General features: G+C 43.9%; 1 protein-coding gene across 3 annotated transcripts in view; it reads right to left on the bottom strand.

Moving 5' to 3' along the window:
* Positions 1 to 25810, bottom strand: part of LOC147107390 (integrator complex subunit 6-like) — a 131379-nt gene that overhangs the window by 90092 nt on the left and 15477 nt on the right. For all 3 annotated transcript variants that reach the window (XR_015080781.1, XM_086006388.1, XM_086006387.1), the window contains one exon: positions 3894 to 3983. Coding sequence is in view for 2 of the 3 variants with exons in the window: in XM_086006388.1 (XP_085862514.1) it covers positions 3894 to 3983 (90 nt within the window). In the remaining variant the exon portion in view is untranslated. The remainder of the gene's footprint in view (positions 1 to 3893; positions 3984 to 25810) is intronic.

Consider the following 25810-nt stretch of genomic DNA (forward strand, 5'->3'; position numbering starts at 1 on the left):
CCTCCAGCACTGCACCTGGGGTCCCCTTATCTGCCTGAGTTGCAGTCACACCCTCCTGTCCCTGACCATGAACCAGACCTGTACCACTACCTAACCCAAGGAGTCTGACTGAGAGTCTGACTGCCTCCTGGATCAAAGGGTCCAGGTAACTCTCCCCATCCCTGATGTCTCGCAATGTCTGCACCTCAGCCTACAGCTGAACTCTGAGCTGACGTTCCTCAAGATGCAGGCACTTACTGCAAACGTGGTTGTCCGGGATCACAATGCTCTCCACAAACTCCCACATGCTGCAGTTGCGGCACACCACCTGCACTGCCATCCACATAGGACCTTGTTTTATTACATTTGTAATTATGTAACTTAGTTTACAATGTAGTTTCCTGACTAATTACTTGATCTAGATTAAGTTAAGGGTACTGAAATTAAATATCTACTTGTAACACAAAGCAGTACAAGTAGTGTCGGCAAAAAGCAACAACTCCTTTCCCCTCTTCTCCAAATTCCCACTCTTGCCAAATTCCCAACTTAAACACTCTGTTCAAGTCCACTCCGTTTAATCCCGCTCTGTGCAGACCACAGATGGTTGGGCCTAGGACACTGCCCTGAGGAACTCCTGCAGCAATGTCCTGAGGCTGTGATGATTGACTTCCAACCACCATCTTCCTTCGTGCGAGATATGACTCCAGCCAGTGGAGAGTTTCCCCCCCACCCCCCCCCCCCTATTCCCATTGACTTCAGTTTTACTCGGGCTCCTTGATGCCACACTCGGTCAAATGCTGCCTTGATGTCAAGGGCAGTCACTCTCCCCTCACCAATTCAGCTCCTTTGTCCATGTTTGGACCAAGGCTGTAATGAGGTCTGGAGCAGAGTGGTCCCGGCGGAACCCAAACTGGGCATCAGCGAGACAGTTTTCTATCCCATCATCTAAGTCGTTAATAAACACAGTGAATAGTTGCGGCCCCAACACAGATCCCTGCGGGACACCACTAATCACATCCTGCCCATTATCCCTACTCTGTTGCCTGCCGCTCAACTAATTTCCTAACCAGGTCAATAATTTGCCTTTGATTTCGTGGGCTTCAAACTTAGTTAACAGGCTTTATCAAATGCCTTCTGGAAGTCCATATAACATTCATAGACATTCCCGTCCACTACTTTAGTCACCTCTTCAAAAAATTCAAATCATGCGTCAGGCATGACCTACCTTTCACAAATCCATGCTGGCTCTCTCTGATCAACTGAAAATTTTCAAGGTGTTCCATCACCCAATCCTTAATTATAGACTCGAGTAATTTCCCAACAACAGATGTTAGGCCAACTGGTCTAGAATTCCCTGGTTTACCTCCCACCATTCTTAAATAGCAGAGTGGCACGCGCAATTTTCCAATCTAAAGGAACAGTTCCTGAATCAAGAGAACTTTGCAAGATTATAGTTAGGGCATCTGCAATGTGCTCACCTACTTCCTTTAAAACCCTGGGATGGAAACCATCTGGTCCTGGGGATTTGACACTCTTTAGTGCCATTATTTTCTTCATTACTGTAATTTTGCTTACATTAATTTTGTTGAGTCCCTGTCCTGGATTCAATATTAGTTTCCTTGAGATTTCCGGCTTGCTCTGTTCTTCCTCTACTGTAAATACTGACACAAAGTAATTATTCAACATGTCCGCCATTTCCTTATCGTCAGTGACAAGGGTATAAAGAGGGACTCCTTCCTGGTAGCAGTGAAAATTGTGCTGGTCTGCCTTTTGTGATTATATGCGATTCCTCCACTTCCCCACCACCTGAGCAAGCACAGTAGGGAGCGGGGTGGATTTAAGGGCATACCAAGACTGGTCAGCTTCTACAGCACCCTGGACGACTCTCCAGAATGGTTGGATGTGTCACAAGTGGGAGACAGGGAGGACTAGCTGTGTAAAAGCATGGTGTAAATCTCTCTGGCACTCTGGGATGGGCCAGTCTCAACTGGTGCAAGGCAGCCTGTAGTACTCAGCTGAAAAGGCGGGACAGGCCAGAGCAGAAGTCAATGCATCAGACAAAGCTATTTATCAAGCTCTTTCTCAATTCTTTCTTGTAGGAAGAGAAACAGGCATTGAAAATTGTCTGGGCCAGTGTGAACCAAAGCACGAGACAGACTGAACACAATGAAGTGTTCTGCTTGGAGGACAAGCAGTATAGATACTTACTCTCTCTCCACTTAAGGCATGACGGCCACAGGGACGGCAGCAGGTGGCTTGATGTGCTTTAAATGCAGCTCATTTCCAAGTATAGAATTCTATGTAGCCAAACTAAAAGATACAGCTTCCAGTAATTTTTACAGTGGCTTGATACTTTCAGTGAGTCATTTCAGCAAGCAATGATCTCCAAAAGTTCTTGGAAGCATCACCGATCACCTGAGCGTGCCTGGCACACAATGTTGCAGGTGGTCTTCCCAACTGTACTGTTCCGAACAAGGCAATGGAATGATGAAGTTGGGAGGCCTGCCTACATCAGAGGTCAGGACCAGCACAAAAAACCCACTCTCTGCATGGGAGACCTTCAGCAGCCTGTGGAATAACTGCTGGATTTCTAGTTGACAAAAATCACAGACAGAATCTTAAAGAAAATAACAAGCATCAGTTACTGGCTACCTGCCAGCAAATTGGAACAACTCCCAACAAATTGGAACGACTCCCAATCATACAAACCCCCAACTCCCAATCTCAGGAACCCCCTCCTAGTCCCAATCTCACAAACCCCTGCTCCCCGACTCCCAATGTTACGACCCCTAGTGCCTGTTCACCTATCCCAACCAAACTGCACATCTCTTCCCCACCCCACCCCCGCCAAAAAGCTGGTCCAGTTTCTAGTCACCCAAGCATGGGTCAGCTCTCTATCCTGGGGGAAGGGGTGAATTGCTGCTGCAGAGCAAAATTTGGAATTGGTTTCCTAGTCCAGGAAACTTGGCAACCCTAAACTCAGGATACCGCACCCGGATGAAATTTTTCCATGGGCCAAATGTTTGACACCCCTGGTTTAAATGCTTGTTTTAGGCATAAGAAATTTATTGGAGGAAAATATGGCAGATTTTGAGAAAACAGAATTATGGGACGTTGGTGATGATTGTTAGTCCAAATGCTGAGGTTATATAGGCAAATCCCATTATATAAATGTGGATATAATGGCAAATCATTTAACAAGTGTGACAAAAACATGAAAATACAAAGTCAAGTCACAGACGGGAAATATTAGATGCACCATACATACAAAATAAATTAATATGCAAGTATCTTCCAATGATCTGATTAGTCTGTGGTATCATGTCCCTTTCCAATACCTTCATCGGTATTATTAATCACATGGTCATTGGCGCATTTTTGGTCTTTCACACTAATTTCTCAGGTTCCCAAGACCTGCTCCTCATCCACAGATACACCCTCTTCCTAGCCCGGGCGTCTGTATCTTAACATATATAAACGTAAAAAAACATATATTTTTGATCATTCAAAGCATTTCTTCACTACTTAACTCATAGAATCAGCACCAAAGACAACTCTGAAAAATTGCCCCAAGTCAGGAAGTATACGGAATTACCACAAACATGTAACATATCAAATATACTACCAATCTTAAGATTTCATTTCTTCATACATGTCTTAAGTCCAAGATGATGTACATGTTGCAAACATGGATGTAACAAGTGATATAAAATGAGAAATGTACATTCAGAATTTGGTAAAACATCCGAGTTGATCAATTAGCGGACTCTGAATTCATTGGATTTAATATAGATCCCCATCCATGGAGGTCATCAAAAATCACACTCCAGGGACAAGAATATCCATAAGCACCATGAGGGGAAAATCTACTAATGTTAACAAAACTGTGACAAAAACACCAGACTGCAACTTACCTCCTCCTGTATACCACTGTTGTTTGTCAACTTGTTCCCATCAGTAATTGTAACGATGATCGATGGTTCCAGAAAGAAAGGATTTCTCCCCTGAAAAGGAGGAAAGTAATCCATATTTTAGAAAAGCTACGAGCAGATGTTAATGTTCTTACCAGCATCACAGCTGCTACCAGGTGCAAGTTAGCCATTAAAGTGGGAGGAAAGCAGAGAAAGGGACATTTTTACATTTTATTTTTCCACAGTGAGCACTGCCACTGGGAGTCAACAAGTTCAGACATTAAATCTTAACTACAACTCGGAGGCAGGACAAGATGTAAATACATTTAACCAAACTAAAACTGAATATTCTAGTTTCACAACACTTTCCTGGGAAAAGCAAGACCATATATCTGAGGAACATCAGAAAAGATAAAGATCAAGAGAATAGAACATGATACAAACGCTCAGCAAAATCCTTTTGCGAGTTGAAAATATAAGTAACAAAGGACAAAGCCGCCCGCTTGATTGGCACCCCATCCACCACCTTAAACATTCACTCCCTCCACCACTGGCGTACCGTGACTGCAGTGTGTACCATCTACAAGATGCACTGCAGCAACTCGCCAAGGCTTCTTCGGCAGCACTGCCCAAACCTGCGACCTCTTCCACCTAGAAGGACATGGGCAGCAGGCGCATGGGAACAACACCACCTGCAAGTTCCCCTCCAAGTCACACACCATCCTGACTTAGAAGTATATCGCCGATCCTTCGTCATCACTGGGTCAAAATCCTGGAACTCCCTCCCTAACAGCACTGTGGGAGCAACTTCACCACACGGACTGCAGCGGTTGAAGACAGCGGCTCACCACCACCTTCTCATGGGAAATTAGGGATGGGCAATAAGTGCTGGCCTTGTCAGCGACGCCCACACCCCATAAACAATTTTTTTTTTAAATCTTGTATGAGGAGCATCTCCTCTTGAATATACACCCTCATGTGTTAGCTATTCAGAGTCACTTCTGGAGATATGGCTGGTCACATCTTTACCTTTACAGTGGGTTAAATGAAAAAAAACTGCATCATCTTTTACTTAATAATTAGGCAAGAAACAAAACTAGGACCTGTAACAATTAACATTCATCAGGACACCGGTCATCGTGCCCGAATTGGTGAATATCCAGCATGGAAAGGAGCAAATGTGACAAGTGGTACGGAGAATATTTGTCCTTATCTGAAAGCAAACTTCTGTGAAGGACAAGACAGGAATTATCTAGTGGCTGACACAATTGGGATTTTTGATAATTGTTTGCAAATTCTAGCAGGCCTTAACCTGCTGAACCCCTCCTCTCCCACCTCAGCAGAAAACTCTGGTAACCAGCTTCAGATGGATATATAGGCGTCGTTCGCTTTGAAAAGCTATAGCTGCCAAAAACTTGCTCATGACCAATGTAGCAAGGTCAGACCCATCACCAATACTTCATGCTGATGATCACCCATTGATACCAAGTCGGAGACAGACCATGCCATCTCTATTTGAATGTGAAAACTGATTCCTTCAAATCAACGAGCGAGAGCTGCAGAGATGTGTTGAACTTTGCCTTCATGATTCAGTCAATTAGCACCATGGTTAGGGTCAGTCACAAATGTTGGGGAGTACAGAGTAACAGCTGTGAAACCAAACGTTATTCATCTAGTTAGCAAAAGTAAGTCACTTGGATTTGGAAGCCTCTGGTTCCACCCTTTTGGTGAGAATGTTGACTGGTGTACACTCAAATACTCTCCTCCAGCTTCTCTGCTTTTTGGCTGGAACTGAAATTGCACTCTGGGGAATGCAGGCTCAACGAGCAATAGAGAAGCAATGCCCAGCATCCGCTCTGACATATCTAGAAGTTAAAACAATGTAGCTCAAATGGAACTTAAAATGATCAGTAAGAGTTCAAGCTGCAGATACCAAAAGCAAGCCAGTAATTTTCCATTCCAAACATGTGTTTGTTTTTTAAAAAAAAGTAAAATAACCAAAGAATGGCCTAGCTCAGAAAAGGGTCATTTGGTCCATCAAGTCTACACTTGATCTTCTCTATGACCAAGCTGATCTCATCCCATTCTCCTGCTCACTCCCCATAGTCTTCAATATTCCTCGCTTTAAACTACCGAATTTCTTTTAAAAAATTGACCCATCTTCAATAATACCTGGGATGGAGCGCCTCAGCTATGAAGAAAGACTAAACAGGCTGGGGTTGTTTTCCTTGGAGCAAAGAAGGCGGAGGGGGGACCTGATTGAGGTGTACAAAATGATGAGGGGCATAGATAGGGTAGATAAAGAGGAACTTTTCCCCTTAGTAGGGGGGTCAATAACAAGGGGGCATAGATTCAAGGTAAGGGGCAGGAGGTTTAGAGGGGATTTGAGGAGGAACTTTTTCACCCAGAGGGTGGTTGGAGTCTGGAACTCACTGCCTGAAAGGGTGGTAGAGGCAGGAACCCTCACAACATTCAAGAAGCATTTGGATGAGCACTTGAAATGCCATTGCATACAAGGCTATGGACCAAATGCTGGAAAATGGGATTAGACAGGGCTTGATGGACGGCGCAGACACGATGGGCCGAAGGGCCTCTTTCTGTGCTGTATGACTCTGACTCTAATACTAACCATCCTTTCTGTATTTTCCCCCTAACCTCTCTAAAATGAAAGGTTACTGAAAATATTCAAAGGCAATGGTATTCAAACAGGAAATGGTTTAACAAGAGTTCAGAGTGTTTAATTCTGTTTCAACATGGGTCGCATTTAAAATGTCCAGAAATGGGAGCAGGCAGGCTGGAAATTGACAGAACACACGCTCTGTGTGTCTGAGTGGATGCGTCATTAAGCTATTTTATGTTGTGACAGAAGCGTAGAGAAATACTGAACTGGGTCAGTGTATTTACAAGACTAGAGAATAGGCAATTAATCAGGTGGAAGACAGAAGACCCACAAAAGCAGGATCTGCATTGCTGGCAGTTCTGCACAGGTTGGGTTATTTATATCTGGGAATGCCTTCAAATGGTAACATCTTAGGCATTTTATAAGAAGTAAGCTTATGACTAATGCTCCCGACTTGCATTGACCAAATAAATCAAATTATTTTATTACATGGGATCCCAGGGTCTTCACCAATGTTTTGGAGATCACTTTCCACAACACTGCCCATTTTTCTGAGAACTGTAAATTAGTGTCCTTGTTCGTATTTGGCTGTATTGTGGTCGTTTCTACATCATAGTTGTGTTGCAAATGGTATGTTATACTCCAATCCCTTTGTAAGAAAGGCTAAGAGTAAAGAAGTCTTACTGCATATATAGAGCCTTGGTGAGACCACGCCTGGAGTACTGTGTACTGTTTTGATCTCCTTACCCAAGGAGGGAATGCAACAAAGGTTCATGAGAACGATTCCTGGGATGAGGAGATTGTCCTATAAGAGATTGAGTAGACTAGGCCTATATTCCCTAGAGTTGAGAAGAAGGAGGGGTGATCTCATTGAAACATAAAAGTCTTAGAGGGCTTGACAGGGTAGAGGCTGGGAGGATGTTTCCCCAGTTGGGGAGTCTAGAACTAGGGGTCAGTCTCAAAATAAGGGGGTCAGACATTTAGGACTGAGATAAGGAGAAATTTCTTCCCTCAAAGGTTGTGAATCTTTGGAATTTTCTACCCTAAAGGACTGTGGCTATGCTCATATCTTGAGTATATTCAAGACAGAGATCGATAGATTTTTGGATACGAAGGGAATCAAGGGATATGGTGAGAGGGAGGGAAAGTGGAGTTGAGGTAGAAGATCAGCCATGATCTTACTGAATGGTGCAATAGGCTTGAAGAGCTAAATGGCCTACCCTGCTCCTATTTACGTTCTTATGTTCTAAGACAAGTCTGTACACAATTAAAGATTTCAACTGACTGCCATATCTATGATTTAAAAAACTTATTGGCCAGCGGTACAAGATTAACATTAAATGTGACCCACATAATGGTAGAAGAAACGACCCCCTCGCTCCCAATTCAACGCATTGCAGTTTCCTTTCTCACAATAACTTGCATTTATGAAATGTCTTTAGTAGGAAACTGTCCCAAGACACTTCACAGGAGTGTAATCAGACATAAGTTGACACCAAGTCAAAGAGGATATTTGGAGGGGAAACTAAAAGCTTGGTCAAAAAGATAGATTTCCAAAGAAGAGAGGTGTTGAGGGAATTCCACAGCTTGGGGCCTAGATGGTTGAAGGCATAGCCACCAATGGTGGGGCAAAGGAAGTGGAGAATGCGCAAGAAATCAGAGTTGGACAAACCCTAGTTCTCAGAGTTGCAGGGTTAGAGGAGGTTACAAAGAAAGGGAGAGGCGAGGCCACGGAGGGATTTGAACACAAGGATGAGAATTTTGGTAGCTTTGGTGAACCAGGAGCCAATGTAGGCCAGTGAGCACCGGGGTGATGGGCTAACTGGACTTGACGCAGAGTTTGGATGAGCTCAGGTTTATGGAGGGTGGAAGATGGTTGCCCAGCCACAACAGCATTGGAATAGCAGAGTCTGGAGATAACAAAAGCATGGATGAGGGTTTGAGCAGGAGATGGGCTAAAGCAGGAGCGGAGACAGGCGATGTTACGTAGGTGAAAGTAGGCAGACTTTGTGATGGAGAGGATATGGGGTCGAAACCTCAGCTCAGCACTGGCAAATTAATAGATTAACCCAAAGAAGGAATGGGGAAACACAAAAGCATGGGAAGGGAACAGAAGGGTAAATGAAAATGGGGAATCGTTTTAATTAAATACTCCCATAAAAATGTCTGTCATGAGGTATTTTACTCCAAGCAGTTGGTCAGGATTGTAAATCAACTGCTACATAACATCTAATTTCGTGCCCTTTGTACAGAGCTCAGAGTGCTCCAATGTCAAACACCAGCATGCAGCCCCAATCTATGGGAAGCACTCATTAGCCAAGAGGCATCGCCCCATTAGTGAAGGATGAATCAAGATAGGGAGTCCACGATGGCAGCAAACAGCAGCACTGCCAAAGGCCTGGAAGCAAGAAAACCACCAGGATTAATGATCTGTGAAAATAAACAAACAAGGAAGAAAGCAGGTACACACCCTCATTAGAAGTATAACTACAGTACCACCAAAATATTACACAGCATTCATGCAAATAAACACTTCAAAAGGAGTACACAGAGACTGTTAATTTTTAAATAGATCAATGACCAGTGCAGCTGGTCCACTAAATGAGTGAACTGTGCATAATGTATTATGAACCCACAGACAGGAAGCCACTCCAAACAAATTAGACTGCCACATAAGGTATCTATGTACTATAATGTAAATTTTCAGGTGGGAGGGAAGAGGAGGGGGAGAACAGTTATCTTCTGATCAGAGAAATTCTAGGACAGGAGGTCTTGGGCTCACTGAGCTTGCTCTGCCATTTTGTTAGCCATGACAGTTCTCGAAATCCAAATTCGGAGTTGAGAGCAATAACTCCTCCATCCTATCACTTCCCAAGTACCAATCGCCCCACAGTTCAATTGACTTTGCATCTGTGGTCTGCTGCAGCTGTGTGTTCCACATGCTCACAACCTTCTGTGCAACAACTATTTAAAAAATTTTACTTTTAATCCACTAAAACTGAATTCTAAGGTTGCGTCTATTTATTCTGGACTCTAATAGAGGGAAGAATCATACCCTACTTTGCCAATTCCCTCCATTATGTTCAACACCTAAATCACATCATCCCTTGACCTCATCTCCAGGAAATTACCCAGTCTGCTATCCCATGCATCATCCTGGAATCATCGCTGTACTTCTCCAAGGTCAGTATATAGAATCATACAGCACAGGAAACCATTCGGCCCATCATGCCTGTGCCAGCTCTTTGAAAGAGCCATCCAATTAGTTCAACTTCCCCGCACTTTCCCTAAAGTCCTGCAAGTTTTTCTTCAAATCTAACAATGCCACGATTGACATTAAACTCAATCCTATTGTCATTTCCTTTTTTTTTTATAAATGGTATATTATTTACCACCCAATCCTCTAGCAATATTCCCAAATCCAGCGAGCTTTAGATTAATACTGTATTACCTATTACCTCATGTATTTCTTTTAATAGCCCCAAGTGGAAATGATCCATGGCTTCAATCCCATTGTATAGTAATCCCAGAAAATTTATCCCCAACCAACCTCTGGGCTTTCCCTGTATCTTGAGTATCGCATTTTTCTCCAGTGTGAAGTACAGAGTAAACTAATTTAGCATTTCTGCCATATCCTTATCATTTACCAATGTCCTAACAAAAGCGGTTTTAATAGGGCCCACTTCCTTTACCACTCTTTCTTGATGTACTTATAAAACCCTTTGCGATTAACCTTGCAAGATTTTTTTTTATACTGCACATTCTCTCATTTGCCTTCTTTTGCTACTTCCTATAATCCATTGTTCTTCATCCTTAAATAAGCCGCCTCCTTTTGTTCAATACTAGTCCTACTCACTCGCCAATCATTGCTGCATCATCCCTGAAAGTACCCCTTTACCTTTCAGGGGTATACCAACAATTGCCTTCTTGAATAGCTTGGACTATTGGCCTGTATATTTTCCATGATAGGGTCCCCACAGGTAATCTGGCCTGCTAACTCGATGGATTATGGTTGGGTCTTCACAGGTAATTTGCCTTGATATCTCCCTGGATTACTGAAGGATCCCCACAAGTAAGCTGGTTGCTATCTCCATGGATTATTGGAAGGCTGCTTGTGTAACAGTCATTGATGCAAGTGGGGAGGTGGCAATGATTGATGGAAGGATTCCCAGCAAGAACCTTTGACCATGCATTAGGTTCAAAAGCCACGACACACAAATTACAACGCCCAGGAACTCCAGGTGATACCACGAAATGTGCTGCAGCTGAGCCAGGCTCTGATACAACCTGTTGATTGAACTGGGGGAGGAAGGCTCTTAAGGGATTCCACTTCTGTAGTCTAATTTCGCAGCTACATGCTGCCCCTCGGCGACATGCAAAAACACATCTGCATGTATGCTGACAACACCCAATTCTATCTCACCACTACCTCTCTGGACCCTCCACTGCATTTGATTGGTCCTGCTGCTTGTTCGACAGCGAGTATTTGATGAGCAGAAACTTCCTTCAATTAAATATTGGGAAGACCAAAGCTATTGCCTTCGGCCCCACCACAAACTCCATTCCCTAGCCACTGATTTCATCCCTCTCCCTGGCCACTATGAGGCTGCACCAGACTGTTCATAACCTGTATCCTATTTGACCCTGACCTGAGCTTCCAACCCCATATCCTTCTCAATGACTAAGACCGCCTACTTCCACCTCTAATATTGCTCATCTCCGCCCCTGCCTCAGCCCATCTGCTGCTGAAACCCTCAGCAATGCTTTTGTTTCCTCCAAACTCAACTATTCCAATGCTCTCTTGGCCGGCCTCCCATCTTCCACACTCCGTAAACTTCAGTTCATCCAAAGCTCTGTGCCTGTATCCTGACTCACGCCAAGTCCTGTTCAACAATCACCCCTGTGCTCACTGACCTACATTGACTCCCAGTCCAGGAACACTTCAAAGTTAAAATTCGCATCCTTGTGTTCAAAATCCCTCCATGGTCTTGCCCTGGCCATCTCTAACCTCTTCCAGCCCTACAGCATGTCAACTGTGGCTGTTAGTAGCACACTCGCCCCCGAGTCAGAAGGTTGTGGGTTAAAGTCCCATGCCAGGGACTTGAGCACATAAAGCTAGGTTGACACTCCAGTGCTGAGGGAGTGCTGCACTGTCGGAGGTGCCGTCTTTCGGATGAGACGTTAAACCAAGGCCCTATCTGCTCTCTCAGATGGACGTAAAAGATCCCATGGCACTATTTCAAAGAAGAGCAGGGGAGTTATCCCCGGTGTCCTGGCCAATATTTATCCCTCAACTAACAAAAACAGATTATCTGGTCATTAGCACACTGCTGTTTGTGGGACCTTGCTGTGTGCAAATTGGCAGCCGCGTTTCCCACATTACAGCAGTGACTCCACTTCAAAAGTACTTCATTGGCTGTAAAGCACTTTGAGACATCCGGTGGTGGTGAAAGGCGCTATATAAATGCAAGTCTTTCTTCACAACTTTTAGAACTCTGCGTTCCTTCATTTCTGGCCTCTCGTGCTACCCTGATTTCCTTCACCCCTCCGCTGGCGGCCGTGCTTTCAGTTGTCTAGGCCCCAAGCTCAGGAATTTGTTCCCTAAGCCTCTCCTCCTTTAAAGACGCTCTTTGACTAAGCTTCTGTCTCAACGTCTCATGCGGCTCGGTGTCAAATTATGTCCGATAATGCTCCTGTGAAGCCAATTGCCTCAAACGTAAACTGCAAGATCATAATACAGGTCTTTGGGTCCCCACTGGTAATAGACAGTAGCTTGCCTAGCCAAGGCAAGGATCATGACTCGCACAGATTGTGCCAAGTCAATGGTTTATTCAGGGAGTTGAGTGACAGGGAAAAGTGCCATACTTGCCTCAGTGTCCTCAAATTCTTCTCTCCAGGGATGGTCTCTGATGTTTTAACAGAGCACATGGGGACCGCAGCTACCTCAGTGTAAGTGGGTTATCATCCCCTATAGTTGAGGCGGAGAGTACAAAGCCAGGATCGTTAGAAAAAGCTTTTAAATCATGGCTTGGGAAACTTTCCAATATTCCTCATATGGATACTTTATTATAATTATCATTGAGGGAGTATAGCTCTAAGGGGACCCAATATCAACTGTCTGGGTTGATGCCTCAAACTCGAAGCTGAGGGACCCATCTTTAATGAGAGTCCTGTCTGATTATGCTGCTATTTACTACCTTGGAGATGACGTGTTTATTTGCTCCTCATTTACATGGGATGCTGTACTATTTAAAGCCAACAGCATCAGTACCAATGAACACTTGCCATGAGCAACAAAAAGGTTGCCGCACCAATCGATGAGCACTTCTCATTGACTATAATGGTAGAACCATCAGCAACAAGACATACTGATGTACCCTATGTATCAATTATTCATGCTCAGTAACATCTAACTAGATCCACCGGGATTGCTTTGGCTTAATGTGTTTGTCTTATGAATAATGCAGTTTCAGTGCAGCCACTCCTCAAGCATGTTTCATGAGCAATTTGGCAAGTCACAATATCAGATTTAGGCAACTAACATTTTATGCAATGATCAGGACCAGTCATTTTCAACAAACAATTGTATTTCCCCCCCACCACCACCACCACAGTATGTAGAAACACTGGCAGATGCTGACCAAACTATGAAGGCAATCAATTTGATTTTGATGCAGGCGATGTATTGCATGGGTTAGTGGTGATGGGTATACCTTGTGACTACAGCTTGGCTGGGACAGTCTGTTCAGTCTATTCAACTCCAAGTAATATTAACCCCTTGTATACTCATGCCCATTTACTTTGGTTTACTTGGCCTCTATTGGCACAAGAGGATCTCAGCATTCCGCAAAGTCACCTGCATTTTTTAAACTTGCAAACACATATGGCAACAGAAATAATGAAAGTTTTTCTGTTAAAGGCAGCGATAGCATGGTTTTCCTTTGGGTGGTTGACAGTTAAGATCAGGAGGTCCTTGGGAGTGAAGGGATTGCCCCCCTCCCCCCACTGAAAAGTTTGAAAAGCACTGGTCAGGAAAGAATCAAATTGGTTGCTGCTGGTACTACAGAAATACTAAGCACAGCTTCTTTTCAATTCATTTATATGCCTGTCCTGGCAGGAACAGACTAGTGTGATATTTTCTAGAAGCTTGTCATCTGGTTGCAACCATGATCTGAAACCTGAAAAAGAAACAATGAAGTCCAAACAGGATGGAGACATTAACAGAATGTTTGATGCTGTCAGACTGATTCAACCTGCTCCTGTAGACCGGCTGGACACTTAGTTGCCGGTTTTGGCAGTAAGAGGTCCAATGCAAGGAGCAAAACACCTCGAGTAGGGGAAAACAAACTAGCGCAATGGCACAGATACTGAGGCTTTAGGATCTTAATAAATGACTTCACTTTAGAAATCCACAGCAGCCTTGCAGGTATAATAGCAAAATACTGCGGATGCTGGAAATCTGAAACAACAACAGAAAACACTGGAAACACTCAGCAGCCAAGGCAGCATCCGTGGAGAGAGAAACAGAGTTAACGTTTCAGGTCTGGGACCCTTCATCAGAACTGGAAAAACCTGGAGATGTAACAGATATTAAGCAGGTGCACAGACAGGGGGGCGGGGGGGGGGGCAGGGGAGGAAGGAATTGAAGGAACATACTGCGGTTTTGTAAGAGGCAGGAAAGATAAAATGTTGCAAATGGGAATGGCAAAAATCATACAGCATGAAAAAAATGGGGGCAGGGGTTATAGTTTGGAAATTGTTGAACTCAATGTTAAGTCCAGAAGGCTGTAAAGTGCCTAATCGAAAGATGAGGTGCTGTTCCTCGAGCTTACGTTGAGCTTCATTGGAACAATGTAATAGACCGAGAACAGAGAGGGAGTGAAGCGGTGATTTAAAGTGACAGGCGACCGGAAGCTCAGGGTCACCCTTACGGACTGAATGGAGGTGTTCCGCAAAGCGGTCGCCCAATCTGCGTTTGCTCTCCCGTGAGTAGGGAATACAGTATACTAAATTGCAAGTAGTACAAGTAAATCGCTGTTTCACCTGGGAGGGGTGTTTGTGGCCCGGGACAGTGGGAAGGGAGGAGGTAAAAGGGCATGTGTTGCATATGGATGCCTTCCCTTCACTACTGTGCTCAAGGGAGTCCCCAGGAATCCTTGTCCATGTTATTTTTGTCCATAATAACAACAGAAAATGCTGGAAAAACTCAGCAGGCCAGGCAACATCCGTGGAGAGAGAAATAGAGTCAACGTTTCGGGTCAAAACCCTTCTACAGAACTGAGAGAAAAGGCAGGAAATGAAACAAAAGGCAGTTTAGGGGCTGGGAACTGGGGGAGGGGGTGAAAGAGGAGACATTAAGAGATATTCAAGGTGAGACCAGATGGTAATAGGACAGGTAAAGAAACAGACAATGGCTCTAGATGAAGTGTGAAATGCACTGGCAGAGTGAGAGACAGCTGCCGTGTGGGAGAGAGAAAGAAAAAAGGAAAAGGCACAAACCAAAAGTGTGGATAAAAAATAAAAATAATAGGGGCCGAGGTTATGATCTGAAGTTGTTGAACTCGATATTGAGTCCGGAAGGCTGTAAAGTGCCTAATCGGAAGATGGGGTGCTGTTCCTCGAGTTTACGGTGAGCTTCCGTGGAACAATGCAAGAGGCCGCAGATGGTGAGGTCCGAGTGGGAATGGAGCGGTGAATTGAAATGACAGGCGACCGGAAGCTCGGGGTCACCCTTACGGACTGAATGGAGGTGTTCCGCAAAGCGGTCACCCAATCTGCATTTGGTCTCCCCAATGTAGAGGAGACCACATCGTGAGCAGCGAATACAGTATACTAAATTGCAAGAAGTACAAGTAAATCGCTGTTTCACCTGGAAGGGGTGTTTGGGGCCCTGGACAGTGGGAAGGGGGGAGGTATATGGGCAGGTGTTGCATCTCCTGCGCTTACACGGGAAGGTGCCGGGCGAAGGGGAACTGGGGGTGATAGAGGAGTGGACTAGGGTGTCTCGGAAGGAGTAGTCCCTACGGAATGCTGAAAGGGGAGGGGAAGATGCGTTTTGTGGTGGGATCACGTTGGAGGTAGCGGAAATGGCGGAGGATGATCCGTTGAATGTGGAGGCTGGTGGGGTGATGGGTGAAGACAAGGGGAACCCCATCGTGGTTCCGGGGAGGGAGGGGCAGGGGCGAGGGCTGAAGTGCGGGAGACAGAACGGACCCGGTCGAGGGCCGTGCCAACCACGGTAGAGGGGAATCCTCAGTTGAGGAAAAAGGAAGACATGTCGGAAGCACTGGTGTGGAAGGTGGCATCGTCGGAGCAGATGCGGCGGAGACGGAGAAACTGGGAGAATGGAATAGAGTCCTTACAGGAGGCGGGGTAGGAGGAAGTGTAGTCCAGGTAGCTGTGGGAGTCAGTGGGCTTGTAGTGAATGTTGGTCAATAACCTATCCCCAGAGATGGAGATGGAGAAGTCGAGGAAGAGAAGGGAAGAGTCGGAGATGGACCATGTGAAGGTGAGGGAAGGGTGGAAATTGGAGGCAAAGTGAATGAAATTGTCTAGTTCAGGGCGAGAGCAGGAAACGTCACCGGTACAGTCATCAATGTACTGGAAAAAGAGGTGAGGGAGGGGACCCGAGTAGGACTGGAACAAAGCGTTCCACATATCCCATGAAAAGGCAGGCATAGCTAGGACCCATGCGGGTACCCATAGCAACACCTTTAATTTGGAGGAAATGAGTGGAGTCAGAGGAGAAGTTGTTTAATGTGAGAACAAGTTCAGCCAGGCGGAGGAGGGTGGTGGTGGATGGGGACTGGTTGGGCCTCTGTTCAAGGAAGAAGCATCCATGGTGAAAAGGAGGCAGTTGGGGCCAGGAAACTGTTAAAGTGGCAGAGGGCGTCAGAAGAGTCGTGGATGTAGGTGGGAAGAGACTGGACAAGGAGAGAAAAGATAAGAGTCGAGATAGGAAGCGATAAGTTCCGTGGGGCAAGAACAGGCTGAAACGATGGGTCTGCCAGGGCAGTCCCGTTTGTGGTTCTTGGGAAGGAGGTAGAAGTGGGCTGTGCGGGGTTGGGGGTCTATGAGGTTGGTGGTCTATGAGGTTGGTGGCGGGGGGTGGAAGAGGAGGAGATCTCCAGAGGAGATGAGGTCAGAGACAGTCTTGGAAACAGTGATTTGATGTTCAGTAGTGGGGTCATGGTCCAGGTGGAAGTAGGAGGTGGTGTCGGAGAGTTGGCGTTCAGCTTCCACTAGGTAGAAGTCGGTTCGCCAAACAACAACAGCACCACCCTTGTCAGCAGGTTTAATGACAATGTCGGGGTTGGATCTGAGAGAATGGAGTGCTGCAAGTTCAGAGGGAGGTAGGTTGGAGTGAGTGAGGGGAGCAGAGAAATGGAGACAGCCGATGTCACGGCGGCAGTTAGCGATGAAAAGATCTAGCGAGGGTAAGAGGCCAGAGGGAGGGATCCAGGTAGAACAAGAATTCTGAAAGCGGGAGAAAGGCTCAGCCATGCGAGGGGAAGACTCCTGGCCCTCCTTTATTAGGACAGTCCCTGTGGAATTGGTTAGGTCCAGGACTTGGGAAATTGTGTCTTTTGCCAAGTATGAACCAAGTCTGGCATAGTCGTGGCTAATCTAAATCTCCAGACTTCCTTCCTTCTCGTTCCCTCCCCACCCAGCTCTGGCTCTTGTTTTAGTAGTTACTCAGCCCAGTGCCTTTTTCTTGTACTGGTTTCTTTCAGTATAATTCCTATACAGGACGGGCAAGATGTATCCCTGCCTGTTTTTTTTATTTTTATTTGTGCTTTGTTGTTCTGGCCAACAAAGCACAGTTCCTTCCAACTTGGAATTTTGTCAGAGTTCATTGATCTTTTATACATATTTGTCTGTGTTCCAGAATTAACTGGTTAAGTGATTACATTATAGAAAACTTATTAAATTATGCAAAAAATGGGGGGGGTGAAATCTACCAAGCTCCACGATGATTTTGTTGGTAACCGCTCCATTCAGTGTAGTACTAAGCCATACAGACCAGAAGGCATCAGGTTCGACGCCTCGTCCGTGTTGAGCAAACCGATCTTAACCAGGGTGGTAGATAAGTGTGCCGCAATGAGCTAGGGAGTATAAAAAAACACCTCCAACTGCTATCCAGTGACCCCTGCTGAAAAGTGCATGTGTGGACTTCAGATGAGAACAAGACCACATTCACCTGTGATACCCAACACTTGCATAGGATGCTAATACACACTGTATGGGTTGACATGAAAAAGAGTCACTTGGCAGGATACTAGACTTCATCAAATCAGAGCCTTCAGGGGGGCAGAGATATTGGGGCAAATGAAGCTCATAATTGTGCAGGAAGAGTAAAAGAGAGAAAGCCAGCTCACTTACCAATGCCCCTGCTTAAATGAAATCAGTATTTGACTTTTAAACTCGTTAAAGATTGATTGCAAAATTTAATGTTTTAACAAAGTAGAGGAATATTCAAGAGAGTTCATGTAATTTAGACAAGTTTGATCTTTCATGGAATACTTACCATACACACTGTAACAGGGAATTACAATTCAGTAATGAAGAGATTTGGTTCACATCATAAACCACAAGTTTATGCAGTTATTTATCACAGAACTTGCTTTAATTCCTTTCGTTACCCCTCCTCTCCTGAGGACACTGCTGAATGATCAGTAAGGTTCCACAGATAGCAGCAGCTCTCCTACAATCTTTCCCAAGAGATCATTCTTATGGGTAAGCCTAGACAACAATGTCAGTGAACTATTCATCCATTCAGCCATCACAACTAAACCTGAACCGGTCCTCACCTATATTTCACTTTTGAGCAAGGGTCACTTAGTAGTTATCATGTCCTGGAACCTTGGCCAATTTTTCCCCTCCTCAGCTTGGGTACTGAGGTCAACTCACTGATACGATAGAGTTGATCAGTTGAATCAGCACAGACTAGGAATCCAAACATAGGACCTTCCTGACTGTCATGGATCGGTGTCAGGTGATGCATTTACCCACTATTTAATCATCAGTATGTAATTGGAAAAATTCTGCCAATTTTTAATTATGCAGCAGACAAGTCAAAAGCAACAACACAGTCAATAGGGTCATCAAGCAGATGAAGGTTTGACTGGAAGGTGCATGGCATTAAACACACTTTTTCAGCAGCAGATAAACATAGTGGTAGTAGTTAAACACTAGACAGATCAGCAGGCCGTGGACCTGTACTAAACAAACCCCTTCACTGCCAAGTTACTGTACTCACATTGGGATGCCAGCCTCAGGAAGAAACAGAGCGTAATCTGACCTATTCCAATACCTCCTTGTGGCCAGTTTCAGAGCAGCATTGATAGAAACTATATAATCAATAACTGTTGCACAAGTGTAAATAAGAATAAAAAGGAGCCGACTTCAGAGGGGCAATTAAATCAAAAGCACATGAAAGGATTCAGTCCAGGCACAGCACATACAAGTGTTTGTTCAGAAAACCTAACATTATCACATTTAGCTGCTAGGTCTACTGCAATTTACCAAGCCAAAAAATTCACATGGCCAATGGCTGTCAAGCAATTCATTTCCTGACAGTGGAAAAGCTGACTTCTTAAATTATCTAAGCACTGAGAAGTTAGTGCTAGAAAAAATTTAATGATCAGATAATTTGAAATAAGCTTTGAATCGAGTGGACTGTACTGGCGTTGTATACAGAAATCAATTGAAAATGTATAATGCTGTTAAAAGACTCAGTACTGTTTGCAATATTGGATTTTATCTCATCATAGCCAGGTTTGACAGGGACATTTTGCTCATATGCAAATAATATAAAGTTTAGTGACCATTGAACAAGTTTTAAAGTGAACAAATATAAACACCAATTAGGATTTTATCAAATTATGCCTCAGTTCAGAAGACTTCGATGGGAGGCAGATTACATGCCAGAAAGTGGTGACAAAGTTATTGCTTCAAGATGACCGTTACCACAAGATGGAACTGTTGATTGTTAATGGAACGGCACTCAGCACAGGCATAAATATTAATACAGGATAGTTCGAGTGGGCCAAATAAAGCATCATCAGGAACACATGACATTGAGATGTCTTCAATTCTCTGAACCCAGAACCCTGCAAAACATACTATTGTATACTAGTCTCTCTGGAGTATGCAAGCTTTTAAAAGAGGTATGAAGAAACACAGCATCGGATATCATCAGTTTCTTTCATAACCTGCCAAAATCATTTTATTTCAATCAAACTAACAAGTTTACTCTTTAACATTACAAAGGAAAGGCTTTTCAAAAAAACTCTGCAGTGGAAGATCCTTTATGTTGCGTGCCAGATTTTATGCAGGACAGCGCCTTGCACAAGACCACCCAAATGTAGAGTTTCTTTCACTAGTTGTATCCAGTCTCAGTTTCTTGGTAAATAAAACAGGTTTCTTTCGTTAATTACATTGCAGGCGCTTTCATTTCTTCAAGTCGAGTATTGCTGCACCATGCATGCAAGACCAAAACTTGGGGGACTCGTTTATCAGCCAGTTACAATAACCACCGGGGACTCCGCATCATTAAAGCAGGTGATGGGAGTTTCACTGCAGTTACCAATTTGTTAACTTAATCCATTAAATTTGGAATGCAGCATTTTAAAATCAACTCTAAATTTGGAAATCGCAAGTCTTCTATTGAGATAAGGGGTGCAAGCAAAGTCGCAGTGGGGGGGGGGGGGGAAGAAAAAGTGGTCAAGCCAGAACTGGGCCTCACCCATATTATAATAGCCATCATACCGCAACACAAGTTTCAAAGCAAGTCACCTATCTGGTCACTCAGCTGGTCTTCCTGGATGTGTGCCAGAAAAAAGTGAGGGCCAAAAGTTGAGAAATTAACCAGTTTACTAATTTTATTAGGCAACCAATTAAAAATGAAAAGGGGGGGGGGGGGGGAAGAACTGGTGTGGTGGATTACAAACTGGCCTTGTACCTCAAACTTAGAATTAAATCTTCCTATCTGCTGGCTGTAAATGGGTTGCATAAAATGAATCGGAGTTTGGGCAGTTTCAATCCAATTTCCAATTAGCATGAGCCCTCAGCATACAGTTGTCCCAGATTGGTCATCAATTGAAAGCGTTAGGCAGACAGGCCCAAGGATGGTTGGTTGGTAAAGGGCGCCTCACAGGTACAATAGAATATTCTGAGATAGGGGCCGAGATGCAACGCGGGGAGGAGCGGAAAGAGTAAAACAAGCTTTACTCAGCACCTAGCTGTGCTATACCTGACCAGACTGGTGCACTGGATGCCTGAAACGGAAAGTGTTTCATTCTCCCAATTCCTCTTGCCTTGTCTTTTGAGAAATTTAAGTCCCTCTTTGTGATCGCATCCCGCGACAGTCTATGGATTTTTTTCCCTAAGAGTATTCCCACCTCCCAAAATCTAGATCCCACCAGCTTATTCTTACTTAAACTCCAATTAGGAACATATCACAAGTGAGGCTCGATTCAAATAGGACACAGTACTGGAACCTGTTTGGAAGCACTTGCTTTTGCTGCTATGCTAAAATGCAATTTCTGCATTTCCAAGCTGCTCACCAGCCACGTACAGCTGAGTGTGGAACAGTTTGAGCTGCACATTTTATTACCACCCCCAACATCCAGCAGAAATCACAACTCAAGCTGGACAACCAGTGCTCCCTTCTGCGCCTTACCTAGGATTAAAACAACTTGTTGTTGTGTCACTCGTTTAACTGCCGGGTGGACGATTCTATGCCAACCAAGGAAAGTGAAGCCAAGTCAAGCACTTAGAACAGCAGGAAGTTGTTTATCTGACAGGCCACTGAACCTATGGGCCTCTCAGCATGCTGATTAATTATTTCAGCATAAAGTGCAGCAGCTGTCTACATTATTCACTTACCAAGCATGCTCTAAACCATTTTGATAAACTGTATCGTATGGTACCACATCACGGTCAAACAAACTAAAGCAGGTGTACCACGTTCAACTGTCAGTTCTTTTAAAAAACACACAGAACAATCAAACACGATTGGAGCACAAAAGTTGGCAGTGAAGCTTTAAAACTTCCTTTCCACTCAAACAGCAGCTTTGAACAGTTCCAGTTTCCGACCTGCAGCCATTACTTTTTTTTTAAAAGCACTTAAGGTATTACAATTAAATTCTTTCCATGAAAATCTCACTAAATGATATATTGCTGGCTGCACAAGTCTGTTTCCACACCTGCAATTCTGAAATGAACCGAATTCTTACATTTCACCAGATGAACAAAATGAAAGTAATTTTACACATCCAGCTGTTCAATCAACCCACCAAACAGATCCTGCGCTCCAGGGAGCAAGGTTTGGCATCAATTGCCATGGGTTAACAACTTTTAATAGTGCTCTTCATTGACCTCAGGTTTCTATACAATAAGGTCAACTTGATATTATACCCCTTCTTGAAAATTAAGCAGAGCGAGCAAGGAGGCAACCCACTGGGTGGGAGCGCCTGGATCACACCCACAATTCCACACTGGTTTAGACCAGGGTGCAGATGTTAACGTCCCAAAGCACTGCTCCAAAAGGGCAAGTTTGTGAACGACTTTCCACACAAGCTGCTGACCTTAACTGGACTCTTGCAGGGAGGCATTTGCTTCATAGAATCATACAGCACAGTAGGCCGCCATTCGGCCCATTGTGCCTGCTCTTAGAAAGAGCTATCCAATTATTCCCACTCCCCCTGCCCTATCCCCATAACGCTGCAATTTTTTCCCCCCTTCAAGTATTTATCAAATTGCTTTTTGAAAGTTACTGTTGAATCTGCTTCCACCGCCCTTTTAGACAGTGCATTCCAGATCATAACAACTCACTGTGTAAAAAAAAAACTCATCTCCCTTTCGGTTCTTTTGCCAATTATAATTAAATCCGTCTCCTCTGGTTACCGCCCCTCCTACCAGTGGAAACAGTTGCTCCCTTACTGTCGAAACACTTCATCTTTTTGAACGCCTCTACCTTTCTCAGCTCTAAGGAGAATATCCCAGCTTCTCCATTCTCTCCACATAACCAAAGTCTCTCAGCCCTGGTACCCTTCTAGTAAATCTCCTCTACACTCTCTCCAATGCCTTAAAATTCTTCCTAAAGTGTGGTGCCCAGAACTGGACACAATACTCCAGCTGAGGCCCGACCAGCGAGTTATAAAGTTTTACCACAATATCCTTGATTTTGTATTCTAGGACAAGAAACAAACATCAGCCTGCATGCTTCCCAGCAGCTAGTTTCAGTACAATATTGGCGGAGACCAAGGAACAGGTCACCTGATCATTAAGGGAAACACTGTGTATAATGGGAGATGAGAGTCAACTAAAAAACAGGGGATTTGGGAATTAGTAAACTAAAAAATATCAATTTTCTTTTCGGTATTAGACTGTAGACTTTAAAAATGAATATGCTTTCAGATATCAGTACTGAATTCCTATTTTATTACTTACTTTCTAAATTAGGCCTTGAATGTCTCTGCCACACGAGCTGAAATTCCACTGGCCACTATTTATAGCACTTTGCTTAATGCACTTGTGTAAGACTGCTAGGGTGCATTATCTAAACCAAGTTTACCCCTTGGATCATTGGTAGCATTCTTACCAGCGACCAAAGGTCATGGGTTCAAGTTTCACTCCAGAGACTTGACACACAATCTAGGCCAACGTTACGAGTGAGGGAGTGCTGCACTGTCAACGCCGTCACCTTTCTGATGAGACATTAAACAGAGGCCATGTCTGCCCACTCAGGTGGATGTAAAAGATCTCATGGCACTCTTCAAACAAAAGCAGGGGAGACCTGATCAATATTTATCCCTCAACCCAACATTACTAAAACAGATTATCTGGTCATTATCTCATTGCTGTTTGTGGGACCTTGCTATGCACAAAATGGCTTTCACGTGTACCTACATTACAACAATGGCTGCACTTCAAAAAAGTACTTCATTGGCTTTGAAATACTTTGGGACAATCCGAGGATGTGAAACGTGCTTTTTATTTCAAATCACTCAGGACGTGGGCGCCACTGGCAAGGCCAGCATTTACTGCCCATTCCTAGTTGCCCTGATGTGGTGGTAGGAACATAGGAACAGAAGACGACCATTCAGCCCCTCGAGCCTGTTCCACCATTCAATGAGATCATGGCTGATTTGTATTCTAACTCCATCCACCCGCCTTGACTCCATATCCCTTAATACCCTTGGCTAGCAAAAATTTCTCTCAGTTATAAGTATTAATAATTGAGCTGGCATCTACTGCTTTTTGTGGGAGAGTTCCACACATCTACCACCCTTTGCGTGACGAAGTGTTTCCCAACTTCTTTCCCAAATGACCTGGGTCTGATTTTAAGGTTATGTCCCTTTGTCCTAGACCAGTGGAAAAAAATTCTATCTATCTACTCGATCAATTCTTTTCAAAATCCCAAAAACCTCAGTCAGATCACCCCTTGACCTTCGATATTCCAGGGAATACAAGACTAGTTTATGTAATCTCGCCTCATAATCTAACCCTTGGAGCCCTGGTAACATTCTGGTGAATCTGTGCTGCACTCCTTCCAAGGCCAACATATCTTTTCTAAAGGTATGATGTCCAGAAGTGTACACCACTCCAGATGTGGTTGAACCAGGGTTTTACATAATTGTGGCAAAACATCCTCGCCTTTATATTCTAGCCCTTTAGTTATAAAGGCTAACATTCTATAAGCTGCCTTGTTTATTTTTTGTTCCACTACATGTTAGTGATCTGTGCACAAGGACCCCATAATCTCTTCGGACCTCCACTGTGCCTAGCTTTGCACCATTTAAAGAATACTCAGATCAACACTTTATGGTCCAAAATGGATGACCTCACACTTACCTGCATTGTAAACCACCTGCCACAGTTTTGCCCACTCACTTTGTCTATCAATGTCATTTTGTAATTTTATGCTCCCATCTACATTACTTACTATGCCACCAATCTTTGTCTCATTGACCAACTTTGACATATGGCTCTCTATTGCGTTATCCAAGGCATTAATAAATATAGCGAATAGTTGAGGCTCCAGCACGGATCCTTATGGGACACCAGTCATTTCCTTTCAATTCAAGTACATAGCCATTATCCCTACTCTGTTTCTTCTACCGCTTAACCAATTTCCCAACTTCTTTACCAAAGAATGGTTAGGATGTGGAACTTGCTACCACGAGCAGTCAGTAGTTAATGCAAATAGCATAGATGCATTTAAGGGGAAGCTAAGTGCATGAGGGAAAAGGGAATAGAAGATATTGCTGATAAAGTTAGATGAAGAGGGGCAGGAGGAGGCTTGTGTGGAGCACAAAACACTAGCATGGTCCAGTTGGGCCGAATGACCTGTTTCTGTGCTGTACATTCTATGAAATTCTATGTATGTAACCAGGTCAATAATTTGCCTTAAATTCCATGGGCTTCAACTTTAGCTAACAGTCTCTTACACAGAACCTTATCAAATGCCTCTGGAAGTCCATATAAACTACATCCACAGACAGTCCCCTGGCTACTACTATAGTTACTTCCTCAAAAAATTCAATTACGTTCATTAGAGACGACCTACAAATTCATGTGGTCTCTCTAACCAGCTCAAATTTCTCCAAGTGCTCAGTCACTCTGTGCTTAATTATAGATTCCAATAACTTCCCACAACAGATGTTACACTAACAGATCTATAATTTCCTGGTTTCTCTCTCTTACCTTTCTTAAATAATGTAGTTACATTTGCAATTTTCCAATCTAAAAAAGGAACAATTCCTGAATCAAGAGAGCTTTGGAAGATTATGGCGAAAGCATCTGCAATTGCCTCACCTACTTCCTTTAAAACCCTGGGGTGCCACTCATTTTTAGAATACGGTTTTCTTGCTTACGTTAACTTTAATGAGTTCCAGTCCTCGATTCATTATTAGTTTCCCTGGAATAGCAGGTATATTATCTGCTTCATCTACAGTGAAAACTGATAAAATAATTATTCAACAAGTCTGCCATTTTCTTATTTTCATTTGCAATATTACCCACATCTGTTACCCATTTTATTTTCAAAGTGGAACTCTTTCCTCTTAGGGGTATATACTGGTCCTGTATTAAGCTAAATTATTTTTTGAACACCTCCCACTGTTCATCTGTAGTTCTACCCGATAACAGTTTGCTGTTGTCAGTCTCGGTCTCATCCCATTAACGTTAGCCTTACCAAACTCTAGATTCTTAGTACGATAGCAAAATGCCTCTTCACTTCTCTTGTCCTATCGCAGCCCTGCCTTCGATCTATTTTATTTCCTTTCCAGTTTTG

The sequence above is a fragment of the Somniosus microcephalus genome, chromosome 14 (genome assembly GCF_052327205.1).
Source record: "Somniosus microcephalus isolate GS21.2 chromosome 14, FLI_Smic_1.0, whole genome shotgun sequence".
Classification (NCBI taxonomy): Eukaryota; Metazoa; Chordata; class Chondrichthyes; order Squaliformes; family Somniosidae; genus Somniosus; species Somniosus microcephalus.